The sequence below is a fragment of the Trachinotus anak genome, unplaced genomic scaffold (assembly GCF_046630095.1).
Source record: "Trachinotus anak isolate AG129_WGS33_773 ecotype Australia unplaced genomic scaffold, CSIRO_AGI_Tana_v1 ptg000012l, whole genome shotgun sequence".
NCBI lineage: Eukaryota > Metazoa > Chordata > Actinopteri > Carangiformes > Carangidae > Trachinotus > Trachinotus anak.
This window is the reverse complement of record NW_027273863.1, coordinates 6,241,657-6,266,558: the sequence shown is the minus strand read 5'-3', so window position 1 is coordinate 6,266,558 and position 24,902 is coordinate 6,241,657. Positions and strand designations below refer to the sequence as shown.

The window sequence follows — 24,902 nt, the reverse complement described above, 5'->3', positions numbered from 1 at the left end:
CAGGACTGACACAGGGTGGTGGAGTTGACATTGTTTAGCACTGTTTGCACTTAGGTACCTGGGTGCGCCCACGCCAGCATTCACGTACTAATGGACTAATGGACACACACACACACACACATACACACACGTACACACACTCAGGCACACCCTGCCTTTTCCACCTACACCATATGGCATTAGAGTGGAGCTCAGTAATGGGTAATGGCCTACCTCTCTGTACAAGGCAAGTTAAACAGCAGCATGCAGTGTTGTGTACTGCTTACCCCGGAGCCTGTGAAGGAAAAAACCCACATTGTTTCATTATTAACCTCATTAGCAGCGAGATGGAGGGCGTCACTTTCACTTCCACTCTCGCTGCATACAGTCTCATTTAACCCTGTAGTGGCTTGGGACGTATACAAATTTTCTTTTGCCTAGATAGCAGCTCTGTTTTCATCTCTGCCTCGGCTTGCGCTGCCTCTCTCTGTCTCTCACGCTCGTGATGTTGCCTAAATCACCCTCTCCCCGCCTTGATCCTCCCTTTCCGTCTCTCTGGCCTTTTCCGTTAAGCCCTCTTGAGTACGAGTGCCTGTGTGATGGACTCCCCTCTAAATGGATGCAGATTTTATTCAAGCTATTTTCAAAACCAGTGCGTGCGCTTTAGCCAGCTAGACATTTTTTTAATGACTCCCCTAACTCGATGCCTTCCACCACCACTACCACCACCACCGGCATCACAAGAAACATGCCGCCTCTGCTTCAGATAAGATGTGGCAGCGTCACATGCTCTTTTTTTTTTTTTTTCAATTCCCTCTCCCTCTCCTCTCCACTCCTTTCACAGTGCTCTTACAGCACAGTCCACACTTCAGCTTCAAAAAGTGGATCCCTGGTGGTTTTTTTCCTCCCTTTGCATTTCTCTCTTTCCACCTTCTTTGTCCCTCTTGTGTTGTATCTTGTATTTCACATTTAAACTGCCCTTTCACAGTCGCCGCCTCATCTGTTAGATCATTCCCTCCCCTCCATCCCCTCTTCTCTCAGCAGCTTCTCAATTTAAGCACTTTTTTCTCCACTTTCAAACCTGTATTAAACGACACCTTTCCTAATTAACACTCACCACCTGTCTTTTCACTTCATTTCCAACTAATCCCCCTGCCAACATTCATCCGATGGCCCTAGTCCCCGGCCAATTGTTACATCCCGTATTGAACTTAGTGTGACAACAGGGGAATCAGAACAGGCTGATGTGGACCAGGTGAAAAAGACATGTGAAAAGAGTGTCTTCTTGTCTGTGAAGTAGTGTCCAAATACAGCACATGCGGGCTTTCGATCTCCTCTTCCTGGCACAATTATGGGCGGCTCAGCGGGGAGCACCTATATTAGTCAGACGTGAAGTATTGAACCGATGCACCCATGCTGTTTCCTCACAGCCTGCTCTAATGGCTTTACCTGTGCGAACAAAGGCAGAGGACAGATCCCAACCACTCTCTATTTTCGGCCTATGTGTGATTTTATCAGGGCCCTGAGCACCTTTTTGAGCCTCTTTATGTCCTGAATGGGCTGGGATTCTCTCCCTGCCACTCACCTTTTCACTGTCCTCTTTCCCCATCCTTCTTTGCTTGACCCCCCCCCCCCCCCCCCCCCCCCCCTTGTTATTTTTTCCCCCAGTCCATCACAGGTGGAAATGATGTATGACTTGTGTTGCCAGCTGCTCTCCTGAGTGAGCAGAAAGCTGATAATGACTAGGTAAAGCCTACTCCACCAGCATCACACCCCCGTTGTCACTCTCCTCGTGAGCGCTCCCTGTGTGTGTGACAAGAGTGTGTCTGTGAGAGAGAGTGAGAGAGAGAGCGAACTGGAGCCGGTGTGTGTGTGTGTGTGTGTGTGTGTGAGAGAGAGAGAGAGAGAAAGAGCTGGCGACTGGGGCTGTTGTGTCGTGGCTGCACCGTACAATAGCAGAGATCAATACAAACCACAGTCTCTGACTTGTAAATAACTTCCCTAATTTGCTGTCTCATTAGCAACAGGCCTGTTTATGTTCGAGTCGTCGTCGTCTCAGCCTTCTGGTGCTGTGTCAGTCCCAGATGGTAGGCATGGTAGTCACACCGCATAAACTGGCATTTAGCATTGACAGCACACGCTGTCCCTTTCAGTGGGCAGACCCCTGCAGGGCCATGTGGGTGCTGGCATACTCTGTCAGCAGCAGAGTAAATTTACTTTAAGGATCCTTTTGTGACACTTTCTAATGTTTTGTCGTGTAATATGATCCCGGTCATGAAGCAGCTGATACAACACACAGACACCAGCACCATGTTCCTAAATCGTGGTCTTTATTATGCTGCTATAACAAGAGTACTTTCCACATGATCTGCAGGGATTTGCCCCAGTTCAGGCACAAGAGCATTAGTGATGTCAGGCACTGATGGTTTTTGATAAAGCCTGGCTCACAGTCAGGGCTCTAATTCATCCCTCAGGTGTTGGATGGGGTTGAGGTCACAGCTCTGCCCAGGCCAGTGAAGTTCTTCCAGACCAAACTGGGAAATCCATTTCATCACACGTCGAGGGCAGAGTTGTGTTAAAGCAGGAAATGGCCTTCGCCAAACGGCTGCCACAAAGGATGAAGGATACTATGGTCCAAAATATCCATGTGTGTTGTTGCATGAAGATTTTCCTTCAGTGGAACTGCAGCCTGAACCATCAAAAAACCAAAAGTACTTAGACACACTTTTATGTTTATTGTGGTGTAGATTTAATATTATTGGAGTTGAATTTCAGATTATGATTAAATGTTTCCTGATTCATTTTCCACATACTAATCAGCTCCCTTCTTATTCCAAGAGATACATGCTACAACCCTGTCTCTTGTTTTGTTATTTACATTCATATACATTCATTTATACACCATGAGCCAGTTGTGCAGGACTGTGACACCAGAGACCAGTGTTTACATTCTGAGTCCTGCATGTGCTTTGATTTAGGCAACATTAGCACTGTGGTCGAGACTGTAGCTTCAGTTAAAAGTTAATAATGGGAATACATCCCGTCTCCTGTTTCAATTCACTGTTGACTTTTTCAATATTAAACCAAGACCATGATCTTTCCCTGACCTTTACCAAATGACCATAAATAACTTATGATACTTTATGAGCAGACTTTGTATTGCAAGAGTGGGAAAACAAATGAAGACTGTCAGTGAACTTTTTGTACATAATTTTATCAGCATTTTAAGATGATCCTGATAAATAGTAACCCGAGCATCATTATGTTTCTCTCAAGGCATATTTACTGTTGTATTTAGTACGTAAACATAATTTCTCTGAGGCAGAGGTGCATGAAAAACTGTCTTACACAGGCTTGAAATGATTTTCTCTTCACTGGGTTGATCAGGCTGAAGAAAAGCATTAGGTGTTTGTTATCACTCAGGGACTTATTCATTTTTTTAATATAAGAATGGAGGGAAATTGAAAGCCTTGGCTGTCATTGTACTGTGCAAAAATAGGAGTGCTACTCCTGGTTGGTACATTAGTTCAAAACAATTAAAAGAGATAGCTCCACACACATTAACACACATTAACACTCAGCGATAATTGTACGAGTGTAGATGCAATCCCTCACAGTGAAAACTGCACAGGGAGGAAGAAAGTTGCACAAGCGCTGTTTTTCATTGTTCATGATTGTGTTGATTAAGAGTGCAAATGTGTGTGCTATAAGAAAGGAACTGTTCATGAGTCATCGAAAGGCAAGTGGTAACCTGTGGTGACATCATCCATTGGTTTGTAAACTGCCGTCTTGAAGCTTTGAGTTTGCAGTTTGGCCGTTGCCATCTTGGTTTTTTGAAACCAGTAGAAACCATATTTGGACAAGAGGTTGGAGCTGAGGAGGAGTGAGGGGTGGATCTGACCTGCTCTGTCCTCTACTCTGATTGTCAGGCAGGTCGTGTGTGTAGCACAGTCTGCCAACCACATGGTAGCCCCACACTTAATGCTTATCCTGCTTTATCTGCTATAAAAAATGAACATCATGTTGTATTGAAGAAACCTTTTACTGAGGTAATAGGTCAAGTGAGATGTAAGGTCATTTTCCCATGGACTTCAATACAACCAGACTTCTTTTTGCAACCAGTTGAGTCGGCCCTGACATGTCATCAGACGACAGGTTTCGTTTATCATATGGAGTCTACGTCCATTTTTATATACAGCCTACGTGGAGAGGTAGGTGGTGTTGGCGATGTCTTCCAGGGACGGAGGAGGGCAGCCAAGAGGGCAGGAAATTGACAGTGCTCGTGATTGGAAGAGAAAAAAATAATTATGATGTATATGAAAGTAGCTATAATCACAGCAGGTATGTAGAGAGGGATGAATAAAGAGAAATACATTCCTCTTTTTGAATTAACAGCGCTGTGGGAGTTCATTTGATGTGAAACTATGAAGTCATTTTTGGAGGCGGTGCTGGTCTATAGTACCTTTAAGTGACCTGAAATCACTTCACAGTCCTGTTTTTTTTTCTTTTCAAACCATTAGTGTATGAGTTGAAAGCAGCCATTACATCCTGTACATTACACTTTCCAGGCAGTGGGAAAAACTCCTCATCTAGTGGAGCACCTGCGTAAATTACAGAAGGAAAAGGAGGAAGCAGTTATTCACCAGGTGGTAAATGAAGTCAAGTAAAAAAAAAAAAGAAGTGGGTAAAGAGCAGCCTGGAGAGTAGCATATGGTTGTGGGGCCAATTCACAGCCCTTTAGAGCCATAAGGCCACCAGTGAGCTTAAAGCTACTGTCACAGTTACTGTGGAAGAAAATGCTGCAGCACTAGCTCTCAGCAAAGCACTTATTTAACTATGAAAAACAAATCTCATTTGAATGTCAGTGATGAATTTGTGTCATTTGTGCTGTTATATAATCTTGGCCGAGAATCAGTTGGCAAAAATCTCACCCATTACACCAGAAGCCACAGATGGAAAGTGCTAATAAAGAAATAATAAGGAGAAGTTCCTTTCGGTTAATAAACCAGCAATTGATAGGAGCCACTCAGGTAAACCCAGAGATCATAGCTGGGAAACAGTTTGATTATAAGGCAGCTTATTGAAAAATGCACAACTATTTGATTCACTGTGGTTTCATCTTGATCAAGAAAGAATTTGTTCTAATCTCTTCAAATCCAGTCTTGGCTGTTCTGCTTTTTAGAGTTGTCCATGCAAATACTACCACAGCAATAACATGTTGACTCATCAGTTGAAAACTTCTGTTTGTCAGCTGAGGAAAAAGGCTTGAGTTACTGTGTTTTCTCCTGCCATTTCTACTCATCTCTGCTGCAAAGTGATATTTTTTTTTTCTAATATGTGATAGACGGTTACATGTCCTTCCTCTGATCGTGTTCAGTTTGAAAGCACCACCAAATAGCTCATCTCCCAGATGGATGTCTTCATTGTGAGGGTGATAAGTCCATGTTCTGCACAGACAACGTCAGTAACTGTGAGTGCCTTCCAGACAAGAAGCAAATTAAACAAAGATAGAAGGGAAAAAAACACTTGTTATGGAACACAATTTGTACTTTGCCAATTTTCAGACTTATTCCCACATATTTGTGACAATATACATCATAACATAGATCAGGGGTGTCCAAAGTTTTTTTCATGAGGGCCGCATACGGAAAAATACAGAACCTGAGGTATACTGCCTCACTTCTAATGAACAAATATTAACAAAATCAATCAATTGCAGGTAAATTACGTATGATAATTGAACATGTTTGAAGAAAAAAAGCCTCCATCACAGCTCTTCATCAGTAAATTTTCACAGTTCACATATTTACAAAAATGTTTGCAGGTCATTCTCTCAGTGACAGCCTCAGATTGGTTCTGAGGATGCTGATCCCTCTTCATTGTCCTGTACGAAGGGAGAGACAAGAAGAGAAATAGGGGATGTGGATATTTCAAGCAAATAAATAATTGGGCTTGTTACATATCAACTTTAATTAACTGAGTTTATTAAATAATTGGGCTTATTAACACATTAAAATGTGTGTATAATTGTGTGTATATTTGAACTCGCCTGTAATGGGAAGGATGTTGCTCTCAGTGAGAGCAGTGATGCTGCGCTTTGGTCTCAAGGATAGCTAGCAGGTCAGGAGCAAGTTTGGTGGTTGAGATGCAAAGGACGTCACGGTCTGTTTTTGTTCAGCGTCTCTTGTTGAGGGTGTTGAGATGATCAGTGAGATCAAAAAAGCCAGGTCTGCTAACCATAAAGGATCACTGAGCTCATGCAAAGGCCTGCCCTTTTCTTTCAAAAACGTGTCGATATTTGATCTCAGGGAATAAACCGCTGCAGCATGGAGCCACGACTGAGCCAGCGCACCTCAGAGTGGTAGAGCAGGTCGCCGTATTCAGAATCAACATCAGAGAGGAATGCCTGAAATTCTCTGTGGCAGAGCCCTTGTGCCCGAATTATATTGACAGTTTTCACAACTGTGCTCATCACATCGCCAAGCTGAACTGTCTTGGCACAGAGAGCTTCTTGGTGGATGATGCAGTGCATTTTGACAGCTTCACCTCCGCTCTCTTGCACCTTAGCGCACACCAGAGATGCCATTCCTTTGTGCGCGCCTGTCATTGCCGGTGCCCCATCCATTGTAAGTCCGCACAGCCTGTCCAATCTGGTCAATTGCATCTGACACAGCTTCAAAAATATCCTTGCCAGTTGTTGTCCCCTTTAGACTTTGAAGATCAAGCAGTTCCTCCGTAATGCAAAAATTATCATCAACTCCCCGCAAAAAAATGAACAGCTGTGCAGTGTGCCTGGCATCTGCGCTCTCATCACATGCAATCGAGTAAAAATCAAAAGCACAAGCTTTATCTGACACTTGCTGTTTTAAGTTGGCCGACAGGTCTTCAATTCGCCGCACAACTGTATTTCTGGACATGCTTACATTGTTGAAATCTTGTTTTTTCTCCGGGCACATTATTACCGTGACTTTAGTGAGGCACTGTTTGATGATGTTACCATCTGAAAAAGGTTTCCCATGTAGGGCAATAAGATGAGCTGCTTCATAACTAGCTATTGTGGCATTTTGTTGAACCTTGTTAGCATGGAAAAAAACACTGTTGCTGGGTTAGCAGGCTAGCTGTCATCTGCTTCAGCTTCTCCGCCCACTCAGCACCAGTGTAGGACATGAAGGTCTGATGTTTTGTTTCATAATGTCTTCGTACATTGTACTCTTTCATCACGGCAACCGTTTCATTGCAGATCAAACACACACACTTTCTCTTGTTTTCTATGAAAAAATATTCACTTTTCCACCGAGTCGGAAATTTTCTGCACTCGCTTGCGATCTTGCGCCTCTTTGGTTCCACCATTTCTGGTGACCCTGAGCAATTTTTTTTACTTGATACTATCTTGTTCAAGGCAGTAGCTCCACCTTGTGTCAAAACTAAGAATTACAATACAGTTAAGTGCAAAAAATATGTGCGGGACATCGACCATTATGTTTTTAGACTTTGATATGGGCCAATTGAAAATGATCAGCGGGCCGCAGTTGGCCCACAGGCCGTAGTTTGGACACCCCTGACATAGATCAATCAACCACTCAATTCACTCAAAAACTCTTTTTGACTCTGCATGAAATATACTGAAAAGTGGTTCTCTCACCTTTTGATATTGACCTTTAACCTTTATGAGTATCACAGCTATAATGTGTCCTCCTTGTCCTCATCAGGTAAAGGACAGTGTTTGTGTTGTGTTTATATTCAACCTCTTGTGGGCGTGTGAATACTGCAGCTTGGAGACTGTCCTCCTGTAAAAACTGAGGCCAAAGGTCATTTGTGCAGCAGGTTGACCCATATATTGACCCTTACGTTTTGTTGTTAGGCGACATCTAGCAACCAGAGTAATTATGGTAAGAGGACTATGACACAGGAGAGTGGTGTTCGATTTCCATGTGAAAGTGGTAGTTTCTGTTGTTTCTATTATCCATGACCGTCCGACAAAGATAACCACATTGTTATTATTGTAACCATGACAAAAAAGATGATCTAATGTTGAGGAAGTGCTTAATTTCATCCAAATCACCATCTTTTCCTAAACCTAACCAAACCATGACTGTTATTATAGTAACCATGGCGATGAAGGTAGGTACGCTAATCTGGATACTGTCTGGGATATCATGCTTTTTCTCTCACTCAGTTTCTATCTTTCCAACCACTCTTAGTTTTGTGTGTGCGCATGCATGTGTGTGTGTGTGTGTGTGTGTTAGGAATAAATGAAGTGGTGAATTTATATAATTTATATTTGTTGTTAGGTGACATCTAGTGGGTGAAGTAATTGTGACAGGAGCAAAGAGAAAGTTTGGTGATGTGGTTTATAGAGCTTCAGGAGGAGGTTGGGGTGGATGGATGGGTCAACATAATGCAGGAATATCACACAGGAGAATGGTGTTTGATTCCCATGTGACAGTAGCAGTTTCTGTTTTGTTTTATCCATGACTGTTCGACAAAGTTAACCATGTCGTTATTATTGTAACCATGACAACAAAGATTGTCTAATGTTTAGGAAGAACTTACTGTAACCCAAATCATGGGCTGTGATCAGAACCACAAACTAACGTACAGCCTACTACATATTCATACTGTATACTATCTACTAAATCAACAAATTAGTTTTCCATTACCAAGCTGTGTTCACACTGAAGTATACAGCCAGTATCCCAGAATGCATTTCTCATAGAGAAGGCTGAAAGCTGTTACAATATTTGCTAATAACACTGTTAATAGTTCACTTTTTAAAGTTTGAACATTTTTTCAGGCGAGAATATAACAGTATAGACTTACAATTTACAAGTAACATCTATTGTAAATCTGCTCCGATGATTTTGGAGATTTGGGGAGGAAAGCTGGCTGATGTAGTCTACAGTAACGTCCTGGGTCCAGAGAAGCACATTCACAGCATGGTTGAAGCATGTCCAGTATGCTCACGGCGCATACTGAGAAATACTTGTTAATCTAGTATACATCTGGGTATTTGTCCCATACACAAAGTTCACAGACTAAGCAGTTGGAACGCGTCACACTTAGTATGAATAGCACGTTAGTAGGCGGTACTGAACACAGCCATGATCATTATTATAGTAACCATGGTGATGAAAGTAGGTACACTGCTGTCAATACAGTTAACATTTTTATTATTGTAACCATGACAACCAAGGGCCAGTGCGCTTGCTGCCTTAGGGGCACTACTTCAGGTGACACTCATATGGGTGTGCCTTTGTTTTCTCCTACAAGAGTGACGACAACAGTAACCCACGTGTAAGAAAAACATCTCCTCACCTCACCAAGATCACTGCTTTCTATTACAGTGAATGAAAATAGCTGTGACTCCAGTTCTATAAGGTCGTGTGTAGCCAGCCGTCAGTCTATAGTGAATGAAAAAATGTAAACGTAGCTGCTCTGGGGAATATAGTGAGATACAATCTGATCATATGAGATACATCAGTCCAGCGCTGCAGTTGTTGTGATATGATCGGGTGTAATCTGACACAGGGATATATATCAAAACCTACACCATAGCTGTGTTCTGTGGGACTCTGTGGGCATGAATACAGCTATACAGAAGAGGTCAGGGTGCATGGTTGTGTGCAAAAAAGCATCTGACTTTGATCTGGAGAATCCTGTTTGCACCCGGTCTCCTACAGTCAACACTAGTTTCTTTTAACCAGGACAATAATCATTCCCTGACCTTGTATAGAAGTTTAATGAGGGCCACAGCCACTGAGAACTGACATCATGCCTGCTGTATTTATTTCTGTCAGTCTGGGAGGTTTAACAACCTCCTTGAATGTTTACATTCCAGATTTAAATGTACACATGGTGGATTTGTTTTCCAGTATTTTTAAGACCTGTGAAGAAGGATTCAGGGTTTCTTCAGCAGAGTGAAACATTTTCAAGAGTCTCTTTTTGGCATCTTGGTTAGGATCAAGTGGCTTGGACTCAACCTCAGAGGCTCGCTCAGAAGGTTCACTGGTTGGAAGGTCGGCGGGTTGATTCCTGGCTCTTCCTGTCCTTATATTGAAGTGTCCTTGGGCAAGATACTGAACCCCAAATTGCCTCTGATGTAACACTGGTGCATGAATGTGGCTTGCCATGTAAAGCGCTTCAGTGACTAAAAAAGTGCTATATAAGCACAGCCCATTTCTAAAATCCAAGCTCATGCCCTGGTTTTAATTGCATAAACTTAATCAAAAACTAGCCACAGGGTTTAGAAAACGAGATAACAGAATAATTTCTAAAGCAGTCATCTGTATTTTGAAGGCACTGACAAAATGTTGTCTTGCCAAAAGGGATTGCCAGATCACACGGTCCTATGGGTAGGTTTTGAAGGCAGTGACAACCAACCTGATTGGCTGTTGCAGAGAGAGAAACCCCTGTGTGTTTTTAAAACTGCAATGTTAGTAATTATCAGCAGGGAAGCCTACACCACAGATTTGACATCAACAGACTTAAAAGGACAACAATCAAACACGCTGAGTGATAACTTTGGTTGCCGATGTCACTTTGATGTCTGAACTGTAGAACTGATCCACAAAGCGAAATAACCTCACATTTTTGTCTTGCTCTGATGTTGTCAGATTTACAGGAATTCATCTGACTGTGTGTTGGCCCAGATACTGTCTGGTTGAAGTGCTGGCTATCTTTTATTCTGTCAACCCAATGTGTTTGTGCGATGTCGTTCTCTCCCACACGTTTACAGGTCTATCTGATTCCCTTAGCTTTAGCCGAGCAGATAACAGCTCTGTTTGAATGAGCCTGTCTGTTCTGTGTGAGCCAAACAGTGATATCTTGCTTTTTCCCTTGCTCAATTTCTATCTTTCCTAACATACTTAGTCTTGACAGTGCTGCCGGTAGACGATTGTGTGTGTATGTGCTGAAATAAAGTGTTATGTTTAAAACATAACACAAAATTTTGAATGCTACTTAATAGTAAGAATTTTCTTTAATGTGTAACTACTCTTCTGTGTATGTAAATTTCCTCCAGGTAGAACATGGAAGCTGAACATGAAAAACCCTATATCTGCAGATTATGAGATTTTAACTCCATGCTATATGTTAAAAGAGTGTTTTTGACTGTGCTCTTCTCAGAAAGGTTTTTCAGTAGTGGTCAGAAAAAGCTGAACATATCACAGCCACTGAAAATGACAAGAGAAGAAAAAGAAAACTTCAAACAGCCAGATATAACTTTCTTCAGTCATGATATATATGTTTAATTATATGTTTTTTAATTTCATAATACTGCATGTTTTATGTAGTGTGGTTATCATGGACTGTCTGCAGGTTATTGTGAAGACATCAGTAAACAAGTCCATCCATCCATCCATCCATTAGCTGTACTGCTTAACCTGATAGGGTCACAGGGCGGCTGGAGCCAATAATTCAGATTTTTCAACCTAATATGACATCATTGTTTCCTTGGATATGTGACATCATCACCATGTCCTTGGAATGTGTGACATCAACATCACCTTTCACCTCTGACATCATTTCCTGATGGAATCCTTTCATGTATAAACTGGTCACAACTGCTTATACAGAATTACTCAGTTACTCGATTAATTTACACAGTGAACAGGTGAGAACAGAAATCTTCTCAGTATGGACACAAGTGAAACAAACAAGAGCACAGAGCAAAGCAACAAACCCATCCAGTGCTGCTGGATCAGGGTCGGCAAAGTCCTCAACACAGGCTAGAGAGCCCCACTGTTGCTGATCAATTGCACCAATCACCAGAAAAAATTCCTTGTATGTGAAAGCATACTTGGCAATAAAACTGATTCTGATTCTGATTCTGATTCTGAACACAGCTGTGTTAACTGAAACACAGTCTGTGGAGAACAACAAAACACAGCCCTCGACGAAAATGGAAGCAGAGGTAGGTACTTCAACTGCTGTGTCCACTGAAACACAGCCTACAGTGGTATTTAAAACCGTACCAGTACCAAAACTATTACCCCCAGCCAGCCATATGGAGGAAACTTCAGGCTGCAATATTAATGAAAGACCAGGATACAACAAAAACCACAATCCAGGATACAATAAAACACAAAGTCCTGGCTACAATAACAACCAAAGAAAAGCCCACAATAAGCATCAGCAACAGTTCCAGTCTACAATACTGACTCGACCACAAGCTGCAGGAACTTCCCAGGTCCAGTACAGAATACTTAGGAGACCACAGCCAACTTCTCAGGTCCAGCCTAGTATCATGACTAGACCACAGCCTGCAACTTCTCAGGTCCAGCCTAGTATCATGACTAGACCACAGCCTGCAACTTCTCAGGTCCAGCCTAGTATCATGACTAGACCACAGCCTGCAACTTCTCAGGACCAGCCTAGTATCATGACTAGACCACAGCCTGCAACTTCTCAGGACCAGCCTAGTATCATGACTAGACCACAGCCTGCAACTTCTCAGGTCCAGTACAGAATACTTACTAGACCACAGCCAACTTCTCAGGTCCAGCCTAGTATCATGACTAGACCACAGCCAACTTCTCAGGTCCAGCCTAGTATCATGACTAGACCACAGCCTGCAACTTCTCAGGTCCAGTACAGAATACTTACTAGACCACAGCCAACTTCTCAGGTCCAGCCTAGTATCATAACTAGACCACAGCCAACTTCTCAGGACCAGCCTAGTATCATGACTAGACCACAGCCAACTTCTCAGGACCAGCCTAGTATCATGACTAGACCACAGCCAACTTCTCAGGACCAGCCTAGTATCATGACTAGACCACAGCCAACCTCTCAGGTCCAGCCTAGTATCATGACTAGACCACAGCCAAGTTCTCAGGTCCAGCCTAGTATCATGACTAGACCACAGCCCGCAGCAACTTCTCAGGTCCAGTACAGAATACTTACTAGACCACAGCCAACTTCTCAGGTCCAGCCTAGTATCATGACTAGACCACAGCCAACTTCTCAGGTCCAGCCTAGTATCATGACTAGACCACAGCCAACTTCTCAGGTCCAGCCTAGTATCATAACTAGACCACAAGCTGCTGGAAATTCCCAGGTCCAACCAGTCAACACAAACATCAGCGAACAGAGCCTCCTTCAAGTGCCTGCGCAAAATCATCTCGTGAGCGAGAAGGGGGAGAGCATATTCACACTTATTAAAGAAAAGTTTGAATTAATCACTGAAGTTGAGAAACTGAAAGAACAGCTCATACAAAAAACAAGAGAAGCAAATCAGGAGAAGACAGTCCTGATTGGTGAGCTGTCCAAAGTAGGGACGATGGAAAGGGACGCTGCCCAACAGATACAGAGGCTCAAAGAAGCTCTTCAAGCTGAGATGGAGAAGAAGAAACAGGCAGAGAGATGTCTAGCCTTACAGCAAGTGGAAAAATCCAAAGTCCAGTCTGCACTGGCCCAGGCCGAAGGCGACCTGGTAAAATCAAGATGCCAGTGGGAGGAGGAAAGGTCCCGTCTTCTGGCAGAACGAGAGCAGGAAACCTCCAGGCTTGAGGCAGCATTTGTCCAGGACCTGGAGAACAAAAGGTCTGAATGGGAGACTGAGAAGTCCCGTCTCCTGGCTGAGCACATGCAGGAGACCTCCAGCCTCAGGACAGCATTAATGAAGGCACAGGAAGACCTGGAGAAGGAAAGGCTCCAGTGGCGCGAGGAGAGGTCCAGCCTCATGGAGTCTCTCAGGGTCTTGAACCAGGCTGTGGAAGTCAAGGCTGAAGAGAGGTCCAAATCCACAGATGGACTGATGGGTAGAATAATGGATCTTGAAAATCTGATGGAAGAGGTTCAGAAAAAACCAAAGAAGAGATCTGTGTGGAAACGGTTCCGCCAGCTCTTCAGAACAACTGAGCGGACCCAACCTCACTCTGACCTCTCAACATGATGTCTTCTCTAACCCCCTAACCCCCAATTCTCTCTCTCTCTCTCTCTCTCTCTCTCTCTCTCTCTCTTTCCCTCACCCCAACCGGTCGAGGCAGACGGCCGTCCTCCCAGAGCCTGGTTCTGCCCCCACCCCCCCACCCCCCCCAAACAAAACAAACAAACTAAGAAAAAAAAAACACAAGCCTACCCCTAACCTTAAAACAATAAAAAATATTATAAAATATTATGAATATATTTATTAATTTATTTATGAGAATGTATATTTTACATACATTTCCAGCAAGAACAATTATTGTTTCCTCCCAAAACATTTAATAGTAATACCATTATTCAAAGTCAAATATTAATGTTAATGTGAATAATTTATATATGAAGGTATTTTTGGAGCAAAACAACTGAGCACCTGTGACAATGGAATTAGTGGTTGTATAAAATAGTCACAGTAAAAGCACTTTGATTAAGGTTAGTGAAAGATGGTGGTTTTGGTTAAATGGTAATTACCATGTAGTGTGTCAAGTCTCTGTGAACTGTTCCTGTATTAAACCAGACCACAGTCTTTCCCAAGTGCTGCCAGTGCCTGAACATAACCAGGAACAATTTCATTCTCCTGTAGTCACAAAAAAACTATATAATATTATCAAAATAAAATATTCTAATGCAAAACAAAGGAAATATGTAATCAGCATATATTTTATATTATATTATATGGCTGCACAATTAGTCAAAATATAATCAAAATCACAAATAGTGCAATATCCTTTATTTTTTGATAAAGGTAAAATATGTGACAACATTGTTGTGCATTATAATGCTAGAGAAATGCCCAGACATATTCTCCAGATGTAAGGAACATGCCTGTTTCAAAGGTATTTGAATTAATGTGTGTTTGCTTTTCATGCAGTAATGTGAGTCCACTGATGTTGTGTCTGGTCCTCTGTATTTTTGTCAGATGGTGCATCAGGTGAATCATCAGAGAAAAGCACTGTATGTCCATAAAATATGAACTGCAGAGCCAGAAAAAGAGACTCATAATGTTCCTCTGTAATGGCAGCAGCTCTGAAAGGCTAAGCAGCATCTTTGAACACATGAAAGAGCCTGTTTTTGTTGTTTTTATTAATACTTGTAAGCAGGAGGAAGCAATGGTCAACTCAGGGACTAAAAAGTTGAGGTTTGTGATGAGTAGTTTGCTCACGTCATCGAGTTTGAATGTTTTGAGGGAGACGCCGCCGCTTCTCCTACAGTAATCTTTGCTTTTCCTCTATCTCCTCTGTTCCTTCTGTTTTTTAATCCATGCCTCTTTTTAATTTAGCTACTTCTAAAACGGCAGGTTTTCTGGCCATATTTTACCTGGCTTTTAATAATATCTCAGTGCCGAGCGCTCAAACACACACACTCTGCCTTTCTCCTCTTTAATCTCCCTCCTTCATCCTCTTGGTTGTGTTAAATTAAATGGCGCCTTATCTGAATGAAATATTGTCAATATTGGCTCAGCACAGGTGGTGAAAAGCAATTTGAAAACAGTTCAAAAGACAAAATGAAATGTTTAACTAACAAATGAAGTGTATCAGTGCTAATGAATGATGGAGACTGTTTCCCTAATATCCGTCGTTATGTGTCTCTCACAGGCATGTGGTCCTTCTCTGTCTCCGAGCTGGCCATCCCGGGCGCCGAGATAGGGCGTATTTCAGCCACTGACGCCGACCTCGGCGAGAACGCCAAGCTGGAATATACCATCCTGGAGGGGGAGACTGGGGACACGTTCAACATCACCGGGGTGAACCAAGAGGCTGTCATCACGCTCAACAAGGTGAGAGGGGGAGGATGACAGAGACGGAGGGACGGATGGATGGAAGAAGGGAGGAGGGAAGATGAGGGAAGGGTCGTTTGGATGTCACGAGCAATGATGGCAGGGGAGGAGAAGAAGACAGATGAGGGAGGGGCAAGAGAGCATGAATAGGAAGGGGCTGGTTTGAAAGGGTAAAGGGGAGAAGGGCAGGACAGAGAGAGAGCAGGTGATGAGGGGGAGGAGAGAAGAGTTTTGCTTTGTCTATGAATCAAAGCAAAGCCAGCAACATGTTGCCTAAGCCCATTTACCTGAAAATACCCAGGGATACAAAAAGAGGCTGTACAAGCCTGTAAAATTTAACATGACTCATCTCTCTGCAGCCTTTACACTGACGATTTCAAGCACGATCAGCATCCATCTTACCTTTCCTCCTCATTTGACTCCCATCCCATGAGAGTGTTTTCATGAGCTTCTAACAACTGAATTTCCTGCTTGATTCACTGACTGTAAACAAGCCTCCTTTTTTCTTTTTTTTATCAATATTTCCATCTGTTTGCAGCAGGCATAATGAAACATCCATTCGAAACCCATTGACTGCATGACGCATCCAAATGCAAATGTTTGCAGCGGCTGAGTTGAGTCTAATTTGCAGCAAAACTGTTTTGACCACTGTTGAGGTGTTTTGACTGCTGCCTTTCAGCCAAGATTTTCTGTGCAGAGCATTTGCATGTACAGAGGGATCAAGTAGACCTAGCCTTTCCATTCTGAGTTCACTTGGCTAATAGTTCCCTTTAGTGTAATTCTAGATGATTTCAATTTCAAACAACCATCCCCTAAGCGGCCTGTCATCCCGAATAACCACATTCTTATGAAGATGTGTGTGCACGGTGGGGGCGATGAGTGCTGACACCCGCTAATCACCAGTGTGACTTATTAAGTACATGCATGTCTGTCTCCGGAGAAGGACAGAGGCCCTGGCACCCGCATGTAATGTACAGTTAATGGGGGCGAGGGCCCTGTTCAAAGGAGCCCTTCAGGCACTTCAATCCAGACACACGTGTGTCCTGTGATGCTGTCAGACTCTTCTCTGATATATGGGATATCAGTCAAGTGTGTGTCCACATGTGCTTGTTGTGTATGCTACACGATATACACTACACAGGCTGATACATATGCAGATGCAGTGTTCATATTACGTTGAGGCTGGTGTATTTGACTTGAGTCCAGTGATATTCTGTAGATTTTCCATGAATAAACCAAAACCAACAATGAAGTGATTGTAATACCAATTTCTACCTGAATATCCAAGGCCTGATACATGTGTATCTTATTCCTCTGTGCCACCGGGCTCCATTGTTATTCAGAAACTGTTCAAACACATCCCTGAGCCAAACAACTTCAATGAGTGACACACTCCTTTATTACAATGAGCATGTGTGCTGTAAAGTGTGTCCATTATTTTTCTGAAGGATCTTATTTTTCTTATAAAATGAAGACCTGTCACAGTTTCTGAGAGCTCAAGGTGACGTCCTCAAGAGCAGAAAAAGAACAAAAGAACAAAAAGAGAAATATAAAGATTCTCACATTTACGAAGCTGGAGCCAGAAAATATATGAATGAAAGTTTTTGCTTCACAAACCACTTCAATATTTTTTAACAACTGATGAATTGACTCATCATTTCTTTGTCCTTTCAGTGACTAAATAGACTCGGTCATCCATTAGACCTGCTGAGTTACTGTTAAGTTAGTGGACACTCAACATTATGGGCCCTATTAGACACCAGGCACAAAGTGCAATGCAAATGTTTTTGGTAGTTTCAGATGGATGCAGTTGTCATTTTCCTGTCCAGCGACCTCATTGATTAAATAGCAAATACACCTCTGCCCCTCTAAGCACCCATGGGCGTGTTGGTTTTAAAATAAGGTGTGTTCAGGTGCATTGTTGGTGCATTGCTATCTTGAGGCAGCAGAGAGTGATATCACAATTCACCAAAAACAAACTGGTCTTAAGTCAGTGGCGCAGTATTTCACTGTTATTTTAAGGGCACATTATCAAGAGATTAATATGTACCTATATAGGAGGACAGTGTTTTCCATTCATCACCTAGACTAAATTTGTCTGCAGATTCATAATGAACCGAAAACTTCTCATAATGTAACATAAAGATGTGATTTGTGCTGTTGCTTCACTGTAGAGTTGAAGCTAGAGTTGTGTAGAGTTGTGCGAAGTGCATTGCCAGGACTGGGCTCACTGGTCAGTCACAATATGAAATCAACTCCTCACAAATAGAATCTAATTCAATCTGAAACACTTTGTCATTATGATAACAATCTGCCAAGGTGCAAGTACACCTGTCTTTTAAAGGGAATGTGAGATGGCTCTCTGATTGGTTTATTGGAGGTGACACTGAAAACACTCCCCTGAATAATGAAGAGTAGTAAGTACGACCGTTTTGAACCAAATAAAATAGCAAAAGTGATATGGACATACCCTGAATTCACTTGTGCTTTAGGTTGTGTGCGTTGGATTGTTAAAATAGAGCTCAAAATCTCACAGTGATCCATCTATAACTTGGAAGTTGAAAAAAAAGTCCCCAAACTCATATGCTAATAAAATCCTCTGAAAACTCATCAAAAGTGATGCTGAACTTTCTGAAAAGTTGCCATTTTTGAGGTTGTTTTCAGAGAGCTGCACAAAATAACAGCAATTTTGCAAATCTGTCAGAAATAGTGCTATTTATGTTGGAAAATGTGTTATGTGTGTTTGCACTGGTGAGCACATAAATGCACAAGGGCGTGACTGTGTGTGTGTTGTCATAGCAAAGATCCTCAGTCCTCCAGGTCACGTTATTTCTAAGTGCTATAGAGGGCAACTGGAGTGGCGTGAGGTTCTTGAAGACGTCTCACCTCTCACCTCTTGAGAAGTCCAGTCGCCTTCGTTCAGCACATAGAAATTCTCGTAGCGATGCATCCGTGCATACGGGTGTATGCAGGTAGTGTGTGTGAATTTATCACTGTGTCAGTTCTCAGCCTTGGGTTTGGAGGATTCATTAAAAACAATCCGCACCTGGAGGTTGTGTGTGGAGAAGGATTTCCAAGCCTGGTATGAGGTTTTTTTTTGTTTTTTTTTTTTTTGAAGAGAAGTGCAGAGGTGGGTAGAGGAGTGGATACGGTGAGAGATGGAGGACGAAAGAAATCAAAGGTGAGGACCCAGGAATAAGGGGAAAGAGTGGGGATGAGGAAGGAGAGAGATGATGGGAGAGGTGAAGGAGGAGTGTTAAAATGAGTTCCTGAGAGAGAGTGACAGCAGAGAGTGCGGTTTAACAAGGTAGTAAGAGTATAAAGGAACCAGAGAGAGACATGCAAAGAGAGGAAGAGAGATGCAGAGACAGCGAGAGCTGTGAATCAGTGACAGCCATAGAGAGAAATTAGCACAGCTAGAGGCTGAGAGGCACAGGGAGGTGGAAACACTCATCCAGAGAGACAAGCAGGTAAAAATGACAAAATAAATAATAAAAAGCAAAAGAGCTGAAATGGAAAAAAAAAAAACTTAGAAAGATAGAGAGGTAGCAACAAGCAGAGTGAAGAAGAGAATGGAGCGAAGGAAGAGGACGAAAAAGAGCAACCTGCTGTGTAAAAGGAGGATCGATCATTTCAGCGTGTGAAACGGGCGGGAAAATTACATGTAAACTAATACAGACACCTCCCACCCACAGCATTCCTCCCACTGGATGCAGCCACACAAAACAAAACGCACAATTAGTATTTCAACATGGCCTCCTTCGTGCTGTTTTGTGTTGCTTTAATCCTCCTACAAAAGGCACCAAGAAAGAGAGATAGATTAGACCAGGATCGCTGCAATGGGTGAAATATTAAACCAAAGTGAAGACTCACAGGTTGCATCTGGATCCACTTTCAAAGCCTCCGAGGAAAACAGAACATATATTGAATATTTTCAGATGCTGTAAGGCAGCATTTACATCAGCTGTAAACCCAGCAGCACTGGGATTTTGTGTAAAGGTAAGTGTGCCACAGTAAACTCTTCATATTAATAATAATAATAATAATAATAATAAAAAATCTGACTTGAGTAGATAAAGAGGGATTTAGCTGTTCAGGGAAACTAATGAAAAACATGAAAGATGGGGTAGAACTCTAATAGAATTAAAATAAACAAAGCGTAAAATTAGTGCTAAGCTTCCCCTCAGTTTCCACTTCATTAAACAAACAAACAACCAAATAATAAAAGTCAAAAATACACCAGCCATGCTTTTTTTTTTAGCTGTTGCTATGCCTGTGTGCATGCGTTTAGGTTGCGTCACAGTGTCACATCGCCTCACTGTCCATTTTCCAGTCAGACGGCTTTCAAACTGTGAAGGATTTTAACAGGGGAACGAGATGATCTGTGCGCCCCCGGAGAAGGAAGGATTTCCGAGTGGAACAATTTGTGTTGCCACAGAGTGTTGCTTTGACCTTGCTGGTCATCTCGCTGCTGTGGGCTGAATCTCTTTAACTGCTGATCTAAGATGCGCCCCCCCCCCCCCTCTCTCTCTCTCTCTCTGACTCTCGCACACACACGCACACACACACCCTCACAAGCACCAATAAACCACAGAGAGATATCTACACAGGCACACATCAATATAAAACACTTGACCTTGCAGCTCCATGTGTTTAAACTGTGTGGAATGAGGGAAAGGAAGCTGCAGAGAGGAACGATTGCTCGTTTAAGGATGGAGAGGGGACGCTGCACGGCAGAGCTCGTCTTTACCCCACAACCGTGTGTCAGATGGGAGGTGGGTGGAAGAATGTGAGGGGGTGGAGGGGTTAATAGCAGATTAGGGATATATAGAGTCAAGCGAGGGAGCTGGAGGGAGAGGAGTTAAGACACAGTTAAAATGAGACGGAGAGAGAATATGTGATGACAAAATGGAGCTCTGGAGAAGAAAAGGGGAGGAAGGCAGACAGAGAGAATGAGACAGATGAAGATGAGGAAGACTGTGGATGATGTGAAGGGAGGAGGAGAACATGGGAAAGCCGGGGAAAGGCGAGGGTTAGGCAGGGACACGCGGGAGAAGCTGGGTCATTAAACGCCTGCAAGACTGGGCTCCGACTGAAGCTGCCTGCTGCTTATCACTGCTTATTTACTGTCAGTCCCACAGAGACCCCCAGCAATAAAAGATTTCTCTCCTTCTCCCCCTCCTCCCTTACTCTGTCACCACCCCCCCCATCCCACGCCCTCACCCCAACCATTACCTCACCCCCAACCTCAACCCCTTTACCCCTTTTCTCATCATCTGCTGCTGTCTCTCTGCATTTTGTTACTCTCTCTCGCTGATCCCCCCCTACCGCACACACACGCACACACACACACACACACACACACACACACACACACACACACACACACACACACATCCAAATGTACAGGGCTAAACACACAAGCTAGAAGTAGAGTAAATGCAAACACACACACACACACACACACAGGCCCTCCCTACCCTATCTCGTCCTTGCTCTGTTTTGTGTCTGGAGGCCATGTCAGACAGTGTGTGTTTGTTTGTCTGTGGCTCTGACTCAGCCCAGGTCTGCCTCATTCACATTCACGTGCGCTCTGAAAAAGACACATGGAAAGACACACATATCCATGCAGATATATGCACAAGCATCCTAACCCACAAATCCACTATTCATCCATTTATTTTACAAAACATTTTCTATTTCTAGTTCCTCCTCCTCTTTAATTCTTCTTCTTTGCTCCCTGACCCATCAGCTCTGGTACACTCCAGTTATTTACTTATTACATATTGCTGTTAATGAATGTACGCATTGTTGCTAATAGATCTTTGATACAGCATGTGAACAAGGCAACAGTGTCAGTAGTAGGTAATTGAAGAATTAGCATAACCCTCCCCAGCAAAGTGGCTTCTTGACATTGCTCTGCAGCAGTGCCCCCTAATGGCCAGAGGGTAACATTCAAGCCAATGGGAGCTTTAACTGGTGGATCCTGGTTAAGGTTTCATTGAAATCAATCAACTAATCAGAATCTAATCAACTGCTCCAGTGTGGAGCAATTAAAAGAAAAGGAAAAGACATGGGAAATCTCGCCGTCAGCTGATGAACACAGATACTTTACATGCAAATCAGACAGGTGATGATTCAATGAAGACCTCCATGTGTTTTGATTGTGAGAGCATTTATGCATCGCCACTGATGCAGCACAAAAAAGAAAAAAAAAAACTTTGAAAGCAAACTGGGATAATGCCCCAATCTCTCAGCACCTCATTACACATGTATACTGTATTTAATAGTATGTATATAACAAAGTGGGATCACGAGATGCAACACTAGGCATGTCACAACATCATTAATACGAATCCGGCGGTATCCCGATTCAGGAGGTTCCCTTTTGAGGTATGTTTTTCTGGGTGCTGTGAGCTGTGTAAGCCTGCTATTTGTGCGCCTTTCATTCCTCTTACCTTGGGGACGAGCTAGCTCGCGCATGTGTCAGTTTGCCGTTATTATTTCCATATGCTCTCACTTAAAACGGCTGGCTAATCCTCGGTCACACGCCAGCAGTGCGCCCAGGATTATCTGTGTTTGTTTCCTCACGCGGAGGAGAGATTGTGTTAATCTCCTCTGAGGGAAAAAGAGAGAGAGAGAGAGATGGAGAGAGGAAGAAAAAGAGAAAGGGGGGAAAAAGAGGGAGACCAATGTCTCACTCATATGTTGGAAAAAAAAGGAAGACACAGGACATCTGGGAGTGAAATAAGACAGAAACAGAAGAAGAACAAAGTCAAAAGGAAGATTTAGACGAGTCTTTGTTCTCCCATCTCTGCAGTTGTGCTTGTTGGCAGAAATGTCCAAAGCTGCGCTTGTCATCAGACAAATGTGATGTATGATCTTGATTTAGGATGCACGAAATCAAGAAAGGACTCAAGCTGCCAAGGACAGCAGGGCGCTGAACGCATACAGGCATGCACATACCACAGAACATGTACACACCTGTAGGTGAGCACATGTACACATATGTTTACTTGATTATAATCACACTATTTATTTTCCCTCATTTAGAGAAAGGTCAATGAGAGGCACCAGCTCTGTGCTTTAAAGCTTCACCCTGCAGTAATTTTAATTTACTGTAAAGCCTGGAGACACACACACACACACACACACACACACACACACACACACTCTCTCTCTCTCTCTCTCTCTGTTTCTCAATTGAGCATGTATGCCTATGGGTCGGCCTCTTTGAGTAGAGATGTATTATGTATTGCCAGTCTAGCATGCAGGTTAGCTAATTAATTTCTGCTAACTGTGAAGTGAATTTAAAAGGGAAATTGTATAGAGTAATTTGAATTTCAAAAAGGACTGTGGGGGTGCCGCATCGCAGGACAGGAGAAGGTTACACTTGTAAAGCGTGTGTGTGTGTGTGTATGTGTGTGTATGTGCATGTGTTTATGTCTGTAGAAGAGGAGGGCAACATTAACTAGAGATAAGCCAGTGTGTATGCACATTCAAGAACTGCAACTTGTGATTATTTTAAATTAACTTGTTGATTAGTAGTTGATGAATCATCAGAAAACACAAAAAAAAAATCATACACTTCCAGGGCCCCCGATTAAATCTTCAAATTGCTTGTTTTGTCCAACAAACAGTCAAAGTTGTTGTTGATTAACTTTCTCTGAACCAACCAAGCAAATAATCATCTGTAATTTTCACATTTATATGTACACATCTTAGAAGACGTCACAAGAGGAGAGTGTGGTTAAAAAGTAACTTCACCTTTTTGGCTGGAATGCAACAGTGGAGCCAGGCCTATAACCTGAAATGTCCCTGACTGACTGACTGACTGACTGACTGAGTGATCATATTTCCACCACTGGTCAGGTCAGCTGAATAACATGTCAAGGTTTCCAAACAGGACAGGGTATAAATCTACATGACTGGACCTTGTATGGATGCTAACCAGAGGTTTAAGGCTACACTTTTTGTTATGGGTAGTCCTCCAAGCAGCTCTAGTTTCCCGGCTGCTCTGGAACTGCAGGAGGCAGAGGAGGGGTTCCAATACACTGAGCCTCACCTCCATTAAAGCAAATAAACTACTTTGATTACATGTATCAATATTACTAAAGGAGGCAAAGGAATAGTTAAACATCTGCCACACCGAACAGAGAGAGCAAGAGAGAGGGAGCGAGAGAGAGAAGTCACTGGTAGACTGATAAAGATCTGAGTAGTATGTAAACAACTGAAACACCAGCAATCAGAATTGAGACAATATGCTTACTGCAGCACAACAATAAAAGCCCTGTTAGAAAATAAAGGGTATCCTTCCACTGAAATGCTAAAGGCCTTTTATTTTGAAAAAATTATAGGAAGCCTTGCAGTAACTTTAACACAGCAAATGGGAGCAAAAAACTGAAAACTATGCTTCATACTAAGATAAAGCCAGGACCAATTCAACATATCAAACAGAGGGAGTTAGACTTAAAGACCTCTAACAAAAGGCTGTTATTTTCTGGAGTTGGAAGTAAATAAAGGCTAAACTGTCGTGGATCCTAGACGGAGGCTGTGAGCTGTGTGAGAGACAAAATAAGATAAGATATTCTGTTGCTTCTAACTTTATTTCTGGGTGATCATTTTATGAGTAAGTACAGCTGAAAACAGCACAATTTTTGTCTTTAACTGATGTGTTTGGGGATTTTGACAGACGATGTTGCAGTTATAAAATAAAAACGGATTTGACCATAGGTGGTCCAGCCATAGACTAGGTTTTGACCTTAAGATTTTATAACCAGGTATTAAAATTCCTGAAAATGAAGTTGGTGTGTGTGTGTGTGTGTGTGTGTGTGTGTGTGTGTGTGTGTGTGTGTTTGCGTGTATGTGTGTGTGTGTGTGTGTGTGTGTGTGCGCGCGCGTGCAAAGCCTACATGAGGCAGCACAGCATGTGTTCACATCCATTCACCATGCAAGACAGAGAAAAAAAAAAGCACAAATAACATACAAAAAGAGAGAGTTTGTGATAAGTGCTTCCTGTAAGGGCGGATGAGGGAAAAGGATGAATGTGTGTGCCGTGGTTTGTCAGAGCTGGCGCCTTGTCGCACGCACTCTTGGGGGGGAAAAAAAAGGATAGGTGGAAGCTGGGAAGGGGAGTGGGTGATGGAGTATGTGAGAGAGCGAAGGAACGGGAGCGGGGTGATGGAGTGCTGGATGGAGGGAGGGCGGGGGGTGATGAGTGTGT

General features: G+C 42.8%; 2 protein-coding genes across 8 annotated transcripts in view; both read left to right on the top strand.

The window, feature by feature from the left end:
- The window catches only part of LOC139629117 (uncharacterized), a 154,292-nt gene that overhangs the window by 100,660 nt on the left and 28,730 nt on the right, over positions 1-24,902 (top strand). For all 4 annotated transcript variants that reach the window (XR_011692909.1, XR_011692907.1, XR_011692908.1 and 1 more), the window contains exon 6: positions 15,498-15,679. Coding sequence is in view for 1 of the 4 variants with exons in the window: in XM_071491520.1 (XP_071347621.1) it covers positions 15,498-15,679 (182 nt within the window). In the remaining 3 variants the exon portion in view is untranslated. The remainder of the gene's footprint in view (positions 1-15,497; positions 15,680-24,902) is intronic.
- LOC139629118 (proteoglycan 4-like) lies at positions 7,335-14,093 on the top strand. Of its 4 annotated transcripts, none has more exons than XM_071491523.1 (3): positions 7,335-11,704; positions 11,823-12,904; positions 12,989-14,093. In XM_071491523.1, exons 1-3 carry the CDS (start codon positions 11,614-11,616, stop codon positions 13,871-13,873), a joined length of 2,058 nt encoding a protein of 685 aa, XP_071347624.1. In that variant the 5' UTR covers positions 7,335-11,613; the 3' UTR covers positions 13,874-14,093. The 4 variants fall into 4 exon arrangements, with proteins under 4 accessions (XP_071347624.1, XP_071347622.1, XP_071347625.1 ...); XM_071491524.1 differs by having other exon boundaries at positions 7,353-11,704; positions 11,823-12,604; positions 12,815-14,093; XM_071491522.1 differs by having other exon boundaries at positions 7,353-11,704; positions 11,823-12,806; positions 12,852-14,093.

Coding starts and splice junctions, on each gene's coding strand:
- LOC139629118 (XM_071491521.1), top strand. CDS start 11,614: ATGGACACAAGTGAAACAAACAAGAGCACAGAGCAAAGCAACAAACCC. Junction 11,705..11,822: donor CGGCAAAGTCCTCAACACAG/GCTAGAGAGCCC, acceptor TTCTGAACACAG/CTGTGTTAACTGAAACACAG.